Source organism: Miniopterus natalensis, chromosome 13 (assembly GCF_054644295.1).
Source record: "Miniopterus natalensis isolate mMinNat1 chromosome 13, mMinNat1.hap1, whole genome shotgun sequence".
Taxonomy (NCBI): domain Eukaryota; kingdom Metazoa; phylum Chordata; class Mammalia; order Chiroptera; family Miniopteridae; genus Miniopterus; species Miniopterus natalensis.
The window spans coordinates 40,505,302-40,524,550 of record NC_142093.1 but is presented as its reverse complement, the minus strand read 5'-3'; the positions used below and the strand labels follow the sequence as shown (position 1 = coordinate 40,524,550).

The window sequence follows — 19,249 nt, the reverse complement described above, 5'->3', positions numbered from 1 at the left end:
CAACTTAAAGTACTATGTGGGGAAGATAACTGAAGAAGCTGTAGAGTAAGGGGTCTAGATTTTTAAATGAACTAAGTTTTTATTATAAAGTAAGGGTTTTATTTAGAAATATGGATGTAAAAATATTAACTCTACAGAGCAGGATTGGGAAACAGGCCTAAGAAGGAGTCTACTGTCTTTTTCATAAAGTAATTTCAATATTATTATATTTTTAAGACCATGAGCTTATATTCATTTGGCAAACATTTAAAATAAAACAATTGAGAAAAGATAAATTGTTCTAAAAAATTGAGTTGGGATAAATAACCATTTGAGGGAGTGGTGTTTAAGCCTCATAACACTCAAGGTAAATTGTAGGATTAAAAATATTGATGTAAAATAAATAAGACTATAGAAGTACAAGAGGAAAAGAAATATGTATTAATATTGTAGAATGAGATATTTTTAGCTTTTTACATAGCCAAATCTATCTAATATGTTATATTATTGTTTCTTCCTTTGCTGTCATGTTTAGAAACCTGTATATTCAATGATAAAGAGAATTGATATCTAGTGATGCTTAGGGGCTAGGAAATAAGCATACATACACTTTTTTGCACTACTATGAAGTGGCATAGCTTTTCTGGAGGGCAGTTTGTGTTTATCGATTTTGCGACATTTACCATTTGATCTAGGTTATCTCTTTGTAGGAATTCCCCTAATAAGACAATTAAGGACATATACAAAGTTTTAACTCTGGAGATAGTCTTTGCATTATTATTAAGTAGCAAAATATTAGAAGTAATATAAACATCCTATGGTAGACTATGTTTAAATAAACATTTGTTTTTTGAATTGCAATACAATATTGTAAATGTTTTTATTTGTTGAGAAAGATATTTGTGGAATACTTTTGTGCAAAATGATTACAAATTTTTATTTTGTGTAATTCTTTTATGTCAATCCAATATAAGTACCAGTTTCAGATAAATAGAAAATACAGAGAAGCAAATAAAGAAATCTTTATATATACACAGAAAATAGGCTGGTTGCCTTTGCCAAAATAAGCTATTATTACTGAGGGGAGATTTTGATCCCCCCCCCCCATTTTTTCCAGGTTTGTTTCTAATTTGTTTTCCAGTTAACTGCAGTTAACATATGTTTGTGTAATTGTGGTATGTGTGTATATTGACAAAGGAATAAGATAGTATTTTAAAAAGAGCTGGGAATTGTAATACCCTACTTTTAGTACATCTTAACTGAAGTGAATTTTGTTAGTGCAAACACTTTCCCCCTCCAATGAAATATAGGTTTAAACATGAACTGAAGACTTTCAGAGGACTAAGATCTCAGTTATAATTTTAAAGGTGATATAAGTTCACCTTCCTCAATTATTAAAAAAAGTATCATAATCCTAGAGTATCATAATCCTAGATTTCTCATCTAATTGATGGAAATTATTTGGAACCTGATTAAGGTTTATGATAAACTGTGTCTGTTTATTGTTTCTTTAAAATACCTTGCAAAGTACACACTTGTTAACATCCCTGTGTACACTGATACACAAGTAATTTTTTTTTATATGATCTTGATTCCTCCCCCCCTTCATTTTGAATCCCTCTCCTTGTTTTGTTTTTGTTTTGTTTGAGTGATACTGGAGCTAGTTGCCAAAGAATGCTGGTTGCCTGAGCTAGTCCTGGTAAGTGTGAAGAAACCCTCTTTTGAAACTGTAGCTCTTTTGCTGTTCTTAAGATTGGTGAGATTTGAAGAGGCAACTGTAGAGTCATCATTTCTTGATCTTGCCAGTTATTTTCAGAGTTATCCTTTGGGCTTCAGACACAAAACAAGAGGCATAATCCTGCTTCACTGTTCTGTTGTATGGGATGTTATTTTAGCCTAAGTTTCTCTGAGGGAAGCTGAGAGGTTGAGATGTGAGTAATCTATGGAAGAGGAGTTTAAGGGTCAGGAGGCGTGAAAAGAGAAGTTTGTAGAGCCAATACAATGCTAGGGTAGTTCGGTTCCTTAATTTATGGGGCCTTCTGAGAAACCATTTAGAACTGATGGGGGGAGGGGCACAGTGTATTAATCTGTCAGTTCTGTGGTCACTGGTTGCCTCACTTCTGGTTTGACAATCATGAGGGCTAAGTAGCTCTTATGAGATTCTACACTGGAGTATTACCAGCAAAGCCACAGGGAAGGAAGCTAGAAGTGTGGAGTGTTAGAGCTGGTTTTCATGTTACATTATGGGACACTTCCAAGGCTGCCCAGTACAAGTTACTGATGGTCTAGCTAGAATAAAGAGCTGAGGCTGAGAGCATCTGAAGTGGAGCACAAGAGGTGTCTAGTACAGATATTTAATACTTGAATGTAGTACAAATGCAAAATTGAATGGCAATGTGTAGCAGTATTAGATGCCAGTAATGATTATGTATGTATCTAGCTATTTACTACATCTCAGATGCTTCCACAGTAGAAAGTAAAACAGATTTCTATCTCATTTTCAGAGGGAAGACAAGTGGAGCTTAAATATTTTAGTATTATTTGTTTTACTTATCTTTTAATTCAAGATTCTTTACTTACATTATCTCATTTAATCTTGTAGCAGTTCTAAGTTACATTTTGTTATCCTTGTTTTTCGTTTTTAATAGATGGGAATGTTGGACAGAGAAGTGAAGAAAGGTTATATACAGAATCAATAAGTTGTAGAGCTTAGATTTAAAGACCTGTCTTACTCCAAGAAGGTTTTTGTTTTTTCGTTTGTTTTTTTGTTGTTGTTAGAGCACCCTGTTTTTAAAGTCCATGTAACTATATCAGGCCTCCAACCCTTCTCAATTAGTTTCTGATTCTAAAGGTCATTTGTATATATTCCTTTAGCCCACTAGAGGTCAGTATTGGGTTGATAAAGACAGGAGCCTTCAGTTTTTGAGTCATATAATTTTACCTCTGGGTCTTATTGCTAGGCACCCTTGAAAGTTATATTTCACAATAAAACTTTATTTAATTATATATATAATTAGTTATGTAACATTATAATGATATATATATAACATTAATATATTTATGTATGTATGTGTATGTAACATATATAATGCCTTATAGACACTCTTTGACAGTTGTAAAGTGTTAATAGCCACATTTTTAGGTTAATAGTCCAGATTAGGTAATTCTTATGGGTTTTTGGGTTTTCTCCTTCTTCTAATAGGCAGGAGAACATCCAAATCCTGTCTTTTGCAGATACTTTTATTGGGCTAGATATCATTCTTACATAGATTTCTTTTGTTATTTATTGCCTTTATATAGTAATTATTTATCCAAATTTAGTGTATATATGTCACTGAATCTGGGCTTTGGGGATTCTAAGAATGGTAATGTGTGTTTTCTATTCTCAAAGAAATGAGAGTTAATACTGAAGTGTGGTACTGTCATTTGTTTACCTTGCAGTCTGACAGGTTTACTGAACTCTTCTCCGTCTTCTCCATCCTGTTCTTGACTTACTATTTCCATGGTTCCTACCGTTTGGGATGATCCCACCATCTAGTCATCAAGGCCAGAATACTTAGTCTTATTCTTATTTCCTTCCTGCCTTCCATGTACTACATCCAAATTAGTAATTTCTGGTGCTTCTGCCTCATATATCTGCTGCTACCTTAATTCAAGTCCCCATGGTTATTACTGGACTGCTGTCGTGATCTATATTGGTTTTCTTGTTTCTGGTCCCCGTCTTCTCCCAGTTGACCACTCCTCTGATCCTATAGGATTTGCCCGAATTATAAAGCTTATCCTGTCATTCCCTTGCTTACACTCTTTCATTGTTTCTCCATTGCCTACTAGCTATCATTGAAACTGTTTTGTATGACATCTTTATGTGTTGTTAGTTCTTTATAAACTATGTTTCTATACAAAGTTACTTGTTCCTTGGGTGGATACTGTTATTTCACTCATGGCCCTTTCTCATGCTGTGTCCATCCTCTGGAATGGTTACGCTTTCTACTTACCTCCCTTTGGAAAAATTGTATTTATCTTTTTAAGAGCATGCTACCTGCTCCTCTGGGAAGTCTTTCCTGAGACCCCTCCAAGCAGATCTAATTACTTTCTTCTTTGTTCAACGATTGTCCTCTGTATTATTTCTCTTATTATGCTTATTGCATGGAATTTCAGCCACTTATTTTCCAATCTGGTTTTCATAACAGTTTGATGAGAGGTTCATGAACCAGACACTCTGTCTTTTTCTTTCTATACCCAGTGTGTAGCACAATGCCTGGCACCAAGCAGTCCTTCAGTATATGTTGGACTGAAACAGGCACACAGAGAGAAAGCACCATGAATTAGGGCAGTGAGAGGGGGGCTTTTAAAGGCAGAAGAAGTTTAGTTGGGTTTTGGAGGAAAGGGTGGATTCAGGCAGAAAGCGGTTGGTCATTCAGTAGAGAGCAGAAATAGAAACATACCTAGTATGTTATGAGGTAGACTCTGAATCAAGTGGAAGATTCATGTTGGAGAAATCATTGGAAAATTAGGTTCAGCTTCCATTATGGTGGAGCCTAAGTGACGGATGTGGAGTTTGGAGTTTGGATTTGTTCTTGTGTAAATTCCCCCCCCCCCCCCCCCCCCCCAGTTTTTCTCATGCCTAACTGGTGTGATGAATGATGCGGCTTAAGAAGGGCCTGGCCGCAGGGTGCAGGGGAACTGTAACGAGAAGGAGGTGAGTTCCTGTAGGTGTGCTGGAAGGGAGGTGATGGTAGAGCACTCAGTAGTAGTGGGGAACTGGGGATGTGCTGTTTGATCCTGGGAGAGTGGAAAGAGTGGTAAGAGAAGAGGGATTGAGGAAGGAATAAACCTTCCTTAATTTCTATGTATTAGGAAGCCAGAGAAGAGTGTATATGAGGGAACCTTGAGGAAGAGGTGGCTAAGCGTGTAAGAATTACTCACAAAGATAATGTGGCCTTTGTATCCTCCTGCCCCCACTTGACCCCAGGTGGCAGAAATCAGGCAGCTGCTTCTTTGGCTCATGATTATAAAGGTTGTCTCTGGAGGGACAGAAAAAATGGTCCCAGTGATACAGCTTAGGATGTTAGAAGAGAGCTCTGAAGGGTATTTCCCGTTTTCCCCCCATGAGCTTTTAATTTTAATATATATTATATGTATTTCTATGTTGATATCTATATTTACTCTTCTCCACTTCTTGCCAGTCCCATAACATACATTCTGAATAGCTGGTAATTTTCATTTGCAGCCGTAATGGGTAACATCTGAGCATTCATTTTATCTTTCTACCTGAGATGCAGTGTTTCTAACTTGGCCGGTCCCTGCTCGGCAGATCTGCTCTGTTTCTTTACACACTGGAGAAGCCTTGATAACTCTAACAGAGACCCCAAGTTCTGATGGAGCTTTGGAATAGTACTTGAAATGCTTTGATTTCTAACATCAGGGTTTTGCTATCTTAATTTGAGCTCTTCCAAATGGATGGGAAAACCAGACACTACCTAAAAGGAACAATTCATAGGTGATCTAAAATTACTTCCAGAGGATACTTTGAGATTTGTATCATTTCACGTTGAAATGATAGTATGTAAGTGTGGCTTCTCTTGATACACTGGCATTATTTTATTGATTGTGAAAGAAAAATAATTAACTTGGGATTCAATAAAATAAGACCGACTTAATGAAAGCTTTTGGTGTTGCTGTTCTGAAAGAGAGAATGGAGGGAGCGGAGCAGTGGTCACTCTGGGGTTGAGGGCTTGCTTTTTTAAATAGGAAAACTTTAGGACGTTCTCCTTTCCTTTGTGCCTCCCCAGAGCCCTTGATCCCTTTTTGTGTGGTTTACATTAGAAGTAACAGGGAAGAACTTACTTTTGAGAGGAAAAGAAAATATTGTGTCTAATTGTATCTAATTCTAATGCTTGATGGATATTTATGTCTTACGTACAAACCTAAATTAGATGTTTTGGATGCCTTCTCTACCTGTTTGTTACCAAAGCCACGTATTTTATGTAAGTCAAAGCAAAATATCGATGAGTACTATGCAGAGAAACAAGTTTGTCCATTGATTCAAATCTCTGGAATGTAGGTTCTCTTCATTTTCTTGGCAGAAACTAGCTCACATAGTTCAAGTTTTTTTCTGTCGTATTATAATTGTCTCATTTAACCAGTGCCTGGTCTAACATCTTAGACTTAATATTTGTCTTGAATTTCTTAATCTCATTCAGGATATTTTGGGAACTGTTTTTCTCCTGAACTAATATCTACTTGTTACTGAGGGGAAATATCATATACTGATTAAGGAATGTATATTTTGAGAAGTCAGCAGTTCTCAAGCTTTGTATCTTAGGATGATACTAAGTATTTTGTTTATTTTTAAAGGAAACTTTAATTGTGAAATAGTTTTGGAACATGCTGGGTTAAATCAAATTAAAGAAGCTTTTTAAAATGGACTTCTCCCAGTTTTTATTTTGTTAATAAGCATTATATAGCTACAAGAAGGCTATACGATATGCAGTGTTTCCCATTTACTTTATCACAGAACCCCTTATTTTGGGAAACATGTTGCCATGCTTTGAGGGAAGATGACTGATGTGGAATTTAGATCACACTTTGAGCTTCTGATTTACCACTAACTAGACCCCATCAAATCCTTCATTTTCTAGCCTCAGTCTCCGGAGTAGTGACTGAGGTGACTTCCAGCTCTAATACTGTCTGCTTTAATGCTTCTCTTGTTGACCCTGGAAAGTGACACTTCCCACCTCTTTGTATCTCTTGAAACCACGCCTTCATTGGAGTCTACTTTTTTTAAGCTGAGGGGCTTATACTTCCTTTTCTCTAAAAGTTCAGAAGAAATCCTTTAAAACTCCATTTTCCACAGATTAAGGTCATGAAATCCTGTTGGATTAGTTTGTTCAAATAACTCTATTAAGATATTTTATTTTCTTAATCAGGAGAGTTGTGTTGATCTCATATCTACACAACTGGTTTTAAGAGCCCCCTGATCTTAAAGGCTCTGGTCCACCCTCCCCCTCACATGGTTCCAGCATCGCGTTTCTCTTCTAGGACATAAATCTTTGGTCATTTGCACTAATCCCTTGGTCACTTAGAGGAAAATGGGTAGATTTCATTTTTCTGATGATTCGGTGGTTATATTTGAAAAGTCTTATGATAATACTGACTGATTATCTTTTTTTTTTTTTCCTATGGAAAAATGGATCAAGAGGGGTAACTTCAGGGTTGAAAATGTATACATTAATATCCTATTTCTGGGACTAAAGCTTTGTGTATTAAGGTATATTGTTGTGTTTTCTTTAAGATACTAATCTGTTGAAAATCAGAAGTTTTTCGAGTGCTTAATTGTTTTCTTTTTTTTTTAACATGTGCGTGTATGTCTCTATTCTAGGCCCAACAACAAAGAAACCTGGATAACATCGTCTTGCAACAACCCAGAATAGGAAGCAAGAGAAAGTCTAAGAAAGACGCATATACAATTTTTGATACAGAGATAGAAAGCACTAGCCCCAAGTCTGAGCAGGACTCAGGAATTCTGGATGTTGAAGATGAAGAAGACGATGAAGAGGTAACTGCCATTTGAACTGGGGTGTGGGACTGGTGTTAAGTTTACATACAGCGTGTCTGAGATGTGATGAAGAATCTATCCCTTTAATACAGCCTTTGTGATGTTCTGGAATTTACTCCCATTTTAAATGTAAGTGGACCCTGATTTTGGGAAACTGAAGATGCACTAAGATGCCTTAGGTTCTAAGTAATTAGAGTTTAAATGCCCTTGTCCATTTTTTTAAGTTTCAGGGTTTTTGATTGTATGCTGACTGGGTAGGCAGGGCGTTAAGGGAAGAGTAGCGTTTACCTGACCTGGAGAAAGATCTAGAAAAAAGTTTCTCGAGACCAGTAAAAGATGTTACTTTAAATAGGGGGGAACATACAAAGGAATTTCTTGGCCTTGAGTTATGGTTCAGATTGAAAATATAAAAAGGTTCCAGAAAGTTGAAAATACATTTCTGGAGGAAATAAATGTAAGAGTGATGATAGAGAATCTGGGAATTTTGTGGTTTATCTGTAACCTCGTAGATTAGATCTGTGTCACTTTCAGGTAAAGAATAAGATTGAGTGGCTTAGCTAGTACATATTTTTATACCCTTCTTTGTTGTTGGAAGTGTATTTAACGTGTTTTTAAAAATAAAACTCCTGTGACGTGAGATTTCCTGTTAAAATGTTTTTGTAAATACTTATTTGCACGACGAGATTAGTTTCTCTGTGAGCGTGGTGGTTGAAGCATGACCGTTGGAGTCAGATGAATCCTGGCTCTACCATTTTATTTCTTTAAAATCAGCATTTATAATTATATCATTTACTTTTAAAATCTTCAGTGACATGTGCAAGGAACCATTTACTCCTATACTCAGTTAACCTGTTTACCTTTAGGTGCTTGTCTCATTTTTGTTTATTGTTTCATTTCTCCAGCTAAAATTGGGTTCACTGTCTCGCCCCCTTCCTTTGTCCTTTGCTGTACCCTTACTACTCTCCTTGCTCTCCTCTCCCCGCAGAACTTGTCACTGTCTAACTTCATAATCTTAGGTAATTGTTTAATCTTGTGGAACTTTAGTGTCTTCATCTATCAAGTAAAGGTAGTCTTCTGTGCCTCCATAGATTTGCACAAGCGCCTGTACCATAAAAGGTAGTTAATGCAAATGTTAGTTTCTGTCCTAATTTCATTACCCTTCCTTCCTCACTTCCATTAAGTGTCACTACTGTCAGTATCCCTGCCCTTATTATTACTCCTCTTTCATGTCAAAAATTGAATTGCCACTGTTTAAACTGTTTGAGCTGAAAAGCAAATAACCAAGTTAATTATGTGTCTAAAACATTAGCATTTACGTTTGATTGAATGTCTGAGAGACTATCATGTGTAAAGTACTATATTATTGAGAGGACACAGTTCTACAATGTAAGTGAATAATAGCATTTATAATTTATACTTTATCAGGATATGCTTATTGTATAAATGAGGTACATTAATAGTTAACAACGTGTGTGAAGGTTTTATCATAATCCCTATTGTACTTGGATAACAAGAACTTTTAATAGCTCTAAGAAACAGAGCTAAGAAAAGAACCAGATATTTGCCTGCTACCCATGGAAATAGAGAGGGGTAGAGAAGATTTGATCCCCATGAATATTTTTTAATATTCTCTCTTCTTCCTGGAATGACTGGTATGGTAGGATGTAGATCTACCCTGGAGGCCAGACTGTCAGGTATTAGGCTCATCACCGATGACAAGCTGCAGTAGTAGTACAATAAAGAATCAGTCTCAAGAAGGACCAGTTAGTGCCTTTTATTTACATTTTGGGTGCCTGTCAAGGAATTTAAATTCTATCAGGCACTATGGCGTAAGGAAACAGAAGTCAGACATAGTCTATGCTTCTGGGTAATATACACCCAAAAGAGGTGGTTAGATGATAAAAGAATGAAATATACACACGGTTCTCATATGTCACTGAGTACCTTCTGGGTAGGAGCCATTCTTTATCATTAACTCACTGAATATCTTGAGCACGCCCCTTTTAATTCTTGTGCCATGTTTCTTCTTCGTTTTATCTTCTAAGGTCTAGAGAAGACGAAGACTGTGGGACTAGTAAAGTGTGTTGTGGGTTCCTCATAAAGGAACTATTATAAGAATGTGCTTGGAAGTTAACTTCCTAAAATGCTCCCATACCCCAAGTCAAACAGAATTCACATTAGAGATTTGCTGATTGAGCTCTTACAACAAGAATTCAGCCCTGCACTGTCATCTAATGGCACCCATCTTAAAAAAATGCCTACTTTATATTTATTTACTTCTCAGTTTGACTCTTCTTCAAGTGCACATTCTTAATCTCAAACCTCATGTAGAGAATTGTTTATTTAGATGTCTCCAAACTGGTTTCTTGGCATAGTTCTTGCATGGTGTGAATAAATTCTTCAGATAAGGTCTTTCGTGACCCACTGTGACGTTCTGACCTTCATTCTTGTCATTCTTCAACAGACCTCATTGAGAGCAGCGTAAATAGTTTTTGAAATATTTTGACTTTTAAACTGTGGCATAGAATCTTGTAGGGCAGTGGTTCTTAATCTATTCGGGGGTAATGTATTACTTTGAGAGTTTGATGAAAAATATATGGAGCCTTTCCCCTGTAAAACGTACATATATATACTCACAAAAAATTCTGTGTGAAATTTCAGAGGATTCATGAAACTCATATTGCCCCAAGGCCCAAAGTTAAGAACCTATGTTGTACGACAGTGCTTCTTGAACTTCAGTGTGCATAGGATCACCTTGTGATCATTTTAAAATTCAGATTCTGAGTCTCAGAATCTGCATTTTTAACAAGCTCCCAGGTGAGGATGGTGCTTCTGGTCTCAGAGTACACGTTGAGTGGCAGGGGTTCAGAGGATAACAAGGAAGCATTTTAGTGCATAAAGAAAACAAACTCATGGTTTGTGTCTCCTATTGATTTTCCATTAGTATGTTTTAAAATTTTTCCAACAATGAATGTAGCACTTGAAGAGAAAGTTCTATTTTGCTTTTTAAAATCTGTTGCTTATAATAGATTACCAGCATTATTGTTTATGACAGTTTGATTCTGATTTAACTTACTTAAGTTTAGGTATTTTTAATTCTCTGAAGTAAGACCTTTAAACCATTTTTTGTGTGCTTTTAATTGAAGTACGCTTAATACATTTCTTGAGTCGAATGATAATTTGAGGCTATTTACTATGTATGTCTTTAACTTGATGATACTTAATAGGAGACCATTGAATGAGATGGTAGGAAATCCCAAATAACTTTGCACATGGTTAGCATATGGTTAGCATGTAGTTAATATATTGTTAATCTGCAATTAAGTTTGTGTCAGAGATGGGAAAGACTGGGAACTGAGGATGAAGTTGCAGTAGTAAACTGTCATGTTGGATGAAAAACCATCTCACATGTTGAACCAATTGAAAGAGTCAGTCTCTTGATTGCTGATAAGTGTTGCAGGAAAAATATTTCCCCCCAAAAACTGTACTTCATTTTTGTCTAAACTAATGAAGGGTCACCTTAATTAAGGTAAGGCTTGTTTTTTTTGTCTTCTTACATCTCATATATTAAAGTTGACCTATATAAACTGCTGATATTTGACTTCTTTTTATTGTTAATGCTCACCTGAGGATATTTTTTCCACTGATTTTTAGAGAGGGTGGAAGGTAGGGAGGGAGGGGAAGAGAGATAGAGTAACATTGATATGAGAGAGACACATTGATTGGTTGCTTCTCGCACGTGCCCCGGCCAGGGCTGGGGGACAAACCTGCAATCCAGGTACGTGCCCTTGACTGAAATCGAACCCACATCCCTTCTGTCGGCAGGCCCATGTCTAACCACTGAGGTACTGGCCAGGGTGATATTTGACAATTTTTGATTTATGACTTAGTTCAATTGATTTTTAATGGAAACATGTATGAATTCAGGAATTTGGTTTGAATCTTTATATCATCCTGTGCTATATGCAGATGAAATTGCTCCTCTGTAAACGTCTAGATAGGACTTAAAATATTTTTGGAGGTAGTGAACATTTTAGATTGAGAATGTGTTTATGGATCTAGCTTCATCAAGAATACAATTTTTGGGATATTTGAAGATAAAATACGTAGAACCCCATAAGTTGATACATTATTTGTAAGATGGAAGATAGTAATACCTACTGAGGATAGGGTTATTGTGAGGATTGGCTGGAATAATGTATATAATGCTCTCTTCACAGTACTTGGGACACACAGTAGCTGTCATTATATAATAGTTACTAGTTAGGCCTTATGCCTGTGTGGTTTTTTTTGGAAAATAAAGGTTAAAAAAAGTTGATATAGTTTTTGATAATATACATTTGTATGGACTGATAAACACCATCTACTGTACACAAAAAAAGATGCTGAAATAAAGCAGTGTTGAGTAAGAATAGGTTATGTCAGAGCTTCTGCATTCTTAGAGCGTGGCGTTGTAGCACACTGACGGCGCACCTCAGGTTCGAGTCTGTATCTGCACGCTCACGGCACACCTCAGGTTCGAGTCTGTATCTGTTTGCACGCTAATGGCACACCTCAGGTTCGAGCCTGTATGTGTTTGCATGCTCACAGCACACCTCAGGCTCCAGTTTGTATGTGTTTGCTCGCACGCGCGTCGAGAGCAGCGCTCAGCACGTTACTCACACGGCTCTTCACAGAGTGTGGGTGAGAAAGCCGATGTGGTCAGATGATCCACCTCAGGCGTAGCCTCAAGATTTCCATGCCTCTTTTGAAATACGATATTAACAGAAGGAGTTGCTGATTTAAATACAAGTGGCATGTAATATAAAGCCTTTTGAGATGCCTTAATGATTGTTGTAGGTACTAATTTTGAGGTAACAGTATATGTATTTGTTGGCTGGGGCTGCCATAACAAAATACCATAGATTGTGTGGCTTAAAAGAAATTTGTTTTCTCACAGTTCTGGGGGCTAGAATTCCCAAGATCAGAGTGTCAGCAGGGTTGGTTTCTGCTCAGGCCCCTCTCCTTGGCTTGCAAATGGTTGCCTTCTTGCTGTGTCCTCACGTGGCTAGTTCTCTGTGCTTCCCCCTGATGTGTCTTCCTCTTCTTATAAGGACGCTAGTCCAATTGTATTAGGGCCCCACTCTTAGGATTTCATTTAACCTTAATTACTGCCTTAAAGGCCCTATCTCCAAATATAGTCACATTGGATGTTAGGGCTTCAACATATGAATTTTGGGGGTGACACAATTCAGTCTATAACACAGGGTGATTGGAAAGAACTCAAGATTTGTATTTAGAAGATACAGTAAGTCTCTCAGCTTTGTGCTATTAGAGCAAATTACGTCAATTCTCTAAGCATCTCTTTTCTCACCTACAAAAGTACCAATAATTCGTTTTGTCAAGTTGTTTGGGAAAAATTCTAGTTATTAGGATATTTGACCCACATTTCATATTGTTTTTAACAGAATTTTCTGTTGACAGGAAGGTAACAGGCAATGAGGATCATTTCTCAGTAAGCTAAAGTGAGTAAAGGATGTTGTTCGAACTCAAGAGTTTAAATCAGAGATTGCCAATTGGCAGCCCATGGACCAGAAACAGCTTGCAAAATGGTTGTTGCCTTGCATAGTGCTTAAACATTTTAAAGTCAGTTGCCAACTTTTAAAAGTCAATTGAATTCACATAAAAATCTATGTTTCCAACTTAGGCTCTTTCTAAGCATGGTAGTAATAGACTTGCCCTGAGTAGCAATGTTGCCACAAGAGATCTGGTTTTTCCACTAAGCCACGACCCTTGTCGTATCTGCGTATTGGCAACTGCCATTTATTACCATATTTATGCTGTTGTCGAGGGACCTATATTATTATATGTACTGATTCTCTATTAAAAAATGTTAAAATGGAAGATAGACTGACCAGACCATGTGTTTGAAAAAAATGATAAGAACACAGTCTTTTGTAAAAACGAATAATAGTATGTCTATTCAGAGAATACAGTTTAAAATGCTGGCCTACTTCACTTATTCCCAATGCCCGCCGACCCCTGTAGGCTTTGAGTGTTTTACTTCTGTTCTTAAAGCCGATCTATTAAAGCTGATACATATAGTCAGATGAAAAGTAGATACCCATACATATAATCAAGTGGCAATAAAGACAATTTAGGAATTTGAGTGAAAACAGTATGGCATGCTTGAGACATTCTGTTTTGGGTTTCTTGTTCCCATTCTTTGATCTTTTAGGTCTGCTCATTGGCAAAGTGTATTATGGCTCACATTGATTTAAGATCTTTTAAAATTTTCATTGTAGAGATATTAAAAAGGTCTTGTCATTTTGAAATGACTTGCCTCAATTAAAACTTCTGCCTGCCTTTTCAGATCTTCTGGACTTTCTCCTTTACGTGCTCATTGCTTACTCAACCACCCCCTTCACTCCGTGCTAAGTCACTGACAATACCAAGTAGGGAATGTATTCCTTTTTTCTCCCTCCTTGTCTAAAATATCTAATTCTACTTTCCTCCTGAGACTAGTTTATTCTCACTTATTCTGTATTACCTAACTAAAAAATGTATATTTTTTCTTTCAAAGGGTTTTAAATCTTCAGAAGAGTTGCAAGAGTGGTAAAATGAACATCATACTCCCTTTACTTAAAAACTCCACTTATTAAACTCCACTTGACACATTCTCTTTCTCTCAAAAACTTTGATTTTGAAAGAATCAAAAAAATACATATCCACTTGCCCCACACAAAGCTAAGCCATTTGAAAGCGTCACAGTTCATTCATCGTATTTGAACTCTCAGTACAGCGATCTGTGGCTTCCCGAGATTGACATTCTCTCTCATAACCACAGTTCGGGTATCACACTCAGGAAGTTCACCATTGATGCCAGAGCTGCCCCTTAGTATATAACCCATACACTGATTTCTCCAGTTGTCTTGGGAATGTCTTTTATAGCAGATTTTTTTCTTTCACTTTTCCTGCAGCCATATCCAGACAAGTATTACACATTTTATTTCATATTTACGTCTATTCGTTCTTCTTTAATATCTCTATTTAGGTACATGTGGTACATCTTCCTGATTAGGTTAAGTTTAATTATTTTTGGCAGGAATGTATCAGAAGTAATATTATGTTCTTTCAGTGCTTCCCATCAGGAGGTATACAGTTGGTTAAGGTGTGTGTGAGAAAGGTGCCTTTCACTCTGTAATTAATAAGTGATCTGTGGAGTGATACTTGTAGACTATGTGACTATCCTGTTCCCTAACAGTTTTTCACCCATCGATTTTAGAATTCATCCATGATTCTTTTTTGAATCATGTGTAACTGTAGTGATTATGAAGTAGTGATTTTTTTCTATTTTTATGTTTCTTGGACAATGATTAGTTGTATTCTTCTATAAAGAAGGAATTTTCTCCCCCCACTTTTTTTGTGTTAGTATTGGCATTACTCTTTAAAGTTCCCTTATCTTTATTATTATTTTTTGACTATGTAAAATATGAACATAGTTCAAAAGGCAAAATTATGTAAGAAGAAATGTTCAGTGAAATCCCAGTCTCTTCTTTATCCCTTCCACTCTGAGCCTACCAGTCCTTTGTAAGTCATCAGTGTCCTTTATGTGTGTGTATGTATCCTTCCTGATACCTCACACAACAGGAGTAGTAATAGCATAATACATGTATATTTTTTGTATTTTATTTTATCCTGAAAAATATATCCACATCAGTTCATGGAAATCTTTCTCATTTTACTTTTACTGTACTGATAGATAGCACTTCATTGATTGAATGTACTGATAGTTAATTCAGCCAATCTCCTATATGTGGGGGTTTAATGATTTTCAGTATTTCCCTATTGAAATATAGTGTTTCAACTACATAGCTGCTAGAATTAGCTAAAAATAATACTGATAATACCAAGTACTGGCAGGTTACAAAGCAACTGGAATTATTATATATTGCATTGAAAGTGCAAAATAGTATGGACATGTTGGAAAGTAGTTTGGTAGTGTATTATAAAGGGGAACATACACTTAACCATATATGTGACCTAGCAATCTCACTCCTAGGCATTTACCCATTATATTTACACAAAAACCCATACCTGACTGTTTATAGCAACTTTATTTATACATTGCTAGAAAGGAGAAACAGCCCAAGTACCCTTCAATGGGTGAGGGGATAAATGAACTATAGTATATCCATAACTGGACTATCACTCTGAAATAGAAAGAAATGAGCTATAGATACATGAAACAACACAGATTCATCTTTGTTGAACCTCAAGTACAGTATGAGAAATGAAAGAAGCCAGCTTCAAAGGCCGCATACCATCTGAGTCTATTTATATGACACTCCTAAAAAGGGAAACTCCAGGGACAGAAAATAGATCAGTATTTGCCAAGGGCTGGGCGTCAGAGAACAATCTGATTACAAAGGGGCATGAGGGAATTTTGGGGGGTGGTGGAATTTTTAAAATCTAGATTGTGGTGATGATTACAGAACTATATGGATTTGTCAGAACTCACTGAATTGTTCACTAGAAAGGATGAATTGTACTGTATGTAAAACACCTTAAAACTTAAAAAACAGTTTCAAAATAAACCCCCAGACCTGAGAATTGTTTACTGTATAGTCAGAGATGTATGTTCAGGTAGGTGCCTAGAAGCGGGATTGTTCATTCAAGGGGTAAATGCATGTGTAGTTTTGTTACATAATGTCAAATTTTGCTCCATAGAGATTGTACCATTTCCTGCATCTTCCCCCTCTATCAATATGTGAGTTGCCTATTTCCTGACAGCTTCTTTAAGATCCATTTTATTAAGCTTTGATTTTTTGCCAGTTGCAAAGATGAAAAAATGGTATCTTTATATAGTTTCATTTTTTTAATTTTTATTTTTTTCCCTATTACTATGGGTGAAATGTAGTATCATAAGTTTGAGGACTATTTGTATTATCTTTTTTTCAGTAAACTTCCTGCTCATGTATTTTGCCCATTTTTCTAATGATTTTGTTCCCCCCCCTTCAATTTTAATGAGTTCTTTTTATATTAGGGATATTAGTTCTTTCCCTATAACATTATTATAACATTATTTTTATTTGATTACCTTAATTTTTCCTTCTCTCAGAACTTTTATACTTAATACTGTATTTAGTTTCTAAATTTCCTTTTTTTAACCTAACAGTTTACAATTTCTTAGCATATAGTAGACTGTTGTTAAATAAAGACCAGCAAAATCTGGTACTTTTAGGCTAGGGCTCTGGACAGGGTATTTTTATATGTTCAAAGGCTTAGAAAATTCTTTATAGTTTTGCTAATTCCAGTCACTTAGAATCCCAGGCCTTCCGGTGTGTTGTGTTGTTGGAGTTCAGTCCAGCTCTATGAAAGCTTATGTCCAAGTGAATTCTACCCTCCTTTTCTCTGAAGTTTTGGAAGCAAAGTAGGACAGAAAATTACACTGGTATAAAATGTTTGCCAGGTATTTCCTGGCTTCCAGACATAATATGGGCAGTCAAAATTGATCCTCAGAATGCAAAGGCATCGCCCCTTCAGCTAACCATTTGTTGTTTTCTCCCTTTAGAAAGACGCCTGGTACATTTTAATGACTTGAGATCCAACTATTGCTCAGAAATGGGCCTGAGAAACTCTCCTGAGTAAAGTGGTAATCAAAAGCATTTTCAAGGACAATGACTCCAGTAATTAGTGAGAAACAGCGAAATTCCTCGCAAACTTTTGCCATACTCTTTTTGGACGATACACCTACTTTGAAAGATTTCATAAGAGAAAAATAAATGGCATGTGTGTGTGTATCTCCTGGGACAGCTGTGCGAACAGCAGGGCTAGAGCGCACTAATGCATTTCTGTTTTCACGCACTATCTTTATCAGCAGCGGAGGTACATTTCTCAGTCCATTTGCTTCGATTCTTGAGTGGAGGGAGACAAGCAATCTTTTCTTGTACTTCAGTCTTTGTTCCTAATGGTATGCTCACCCCATAATAAAGCAGGTAGATTTATCAGATTGTTACCTGCAGTCACTTTTATTTTTCCTACCTCATTCCCCAGTGAGTCTTTTAAAATAGTAGAAATGGCTACTAATTCCGAGCTCCTTTTTTTGGGGCAAGGGGTGTTATAAAATTTTTAAATGGATGTATTTGTTAACACTTGAATGCCATTATTTATTTTAAAATCAAAATCTCCTTTTTTCTTTAATAAGTTAAATCATTTTCTTTATTCTGTATGAGAGGAACTTACCCATTAACTTTCCATTTTCAGAGACTTTGACCTGAACTAAGATATATTCGATCAGAAGAAAAACATCCTAAAAGTCAGATCCTGATGTTTTGCAAGAATTTTCATAATTAAATGTTCATGTTTCTTTTCTTTCTGACCATCTAATATTCCCATTTCTACTTGGATTTTTTTTTTTTTTTTAAATCCTCACCTATGGGAATGTTGTTATTGATTTTTTAGAGAGAGAGGGAGGGTGAGAGAAACATTGATGAGTGAGAGAAACATCGATTGATTGCCTCCTGTATGCCCCCCTACTGGGTATTGAACCCACAACCTAGGTATGTGCCCTGAGCAGGAATTGGACCCACAAGTTTTTGGTGTACCAGACAGTGCTCCAACCAGCTGAGCCACCGGGCCAAGGCTCTATTTGGAATTTTTATATCTTCCTCAAAATATATTGCCTGAAAGGCTTATAAGACTATTTTTTCAGTGTGCCTTTCATTAATCCTATTTTTAAATTTACTTTCTTACTTTAGAGCTTCCTTTGTCTAAAAACTCTTTTTAGTGATCTGTATAGTGGCATCATTTGTTTTCTTGCTGGTGTATTGATGGAAGCTGTATAAATGTAAATGTCATATTGAAACAGACAGATTAGTCATATACATTGGTAGATACACGATCTCTAATGGTTATGTGATGGGGTAATTGTAGAATGTAGTAGTTTCCTTCCTTGTATCTATCTCTGAATATTGTAATCCAGTCACCCCTAAATTCTTTTACTAGAATATTATTTTAACATCTTATATAATATTATAACATGCTCTGAAGCATAGATTTTTTAGTTACAAAATCTAAAATCTTACTATTTGCTTCTCTGCAAATAAGGAGGTTTGAGCTGACAGAAGGCACTAGTGCTCTCCATTCAGAAACCATATAGGGGATTAGGCAGCTGCTGTCCTTGGTGATGAAATTATTTCATGTGAATTCATAAGGAAAAGAATTAGTTAAAAAAAAGCAGAATAATCTTGACTGTACTATTTGTGGCCACGGTTAATATCTTCCTGGATCTATTTGAACTAGAAAAATGCAGACTCCAGTATCTTAATGTCTTGAGTTCCTGACTGCCAGGCAGAGGAAATGTTTAACTATTTTAATCATGTTTCTGTATCTCAGAAAGAAAGCCCTTATGAGAGGAAATGACAACGTCCTACCACAAAGTTATCTCTTATCAGTTATAGTCTCAGTCAATAATGATTTGTCAAACTTGGACATGTGTAAAATGCAAGGGCTGTGTTATTTACTTTGGAAAGGAAAAATTAGATGAAGCTGATAAGGACCGAGTCCTGGCTTTTGTTAGGAGACAGAAACCATTAGAGACAGTCATTGTTAGCTTAGGAAAGTGTCCTTGGACCCCTCCCTCGGCCCTGGCTGAAACCTAAACCTGCTCGAACCATTCTTGCAACTTGAGGGGAAGGAGGGGCAGAGGAGGGGAGGAAGGGTGAAGACAGT

The 19,249-nt window shown here is 36.4% G+C and overlaps 1 protein-coding gene across 1 annotated transcript in view; it reads left to right on the top strand.

The window, feature by feature from the left end:
* Positions 1-19,249, top strand: part of EXOC6B (exocyst complex component 6B) — a 442,612-nt gene that overhangs the window by 158,475 nt on the left and 264,888 nt on the right. The window contains exon 7 of the mRNA XM_016202591.2: positions 7,361-7,537. Within this exon, the coding sequence (XP_016058077.1) occupies positions 7,361-7,537 (177 nt within the window). The remainder of the gene's footprint in view (positions 1-7,360; positions 7,538-19,249) is intronic.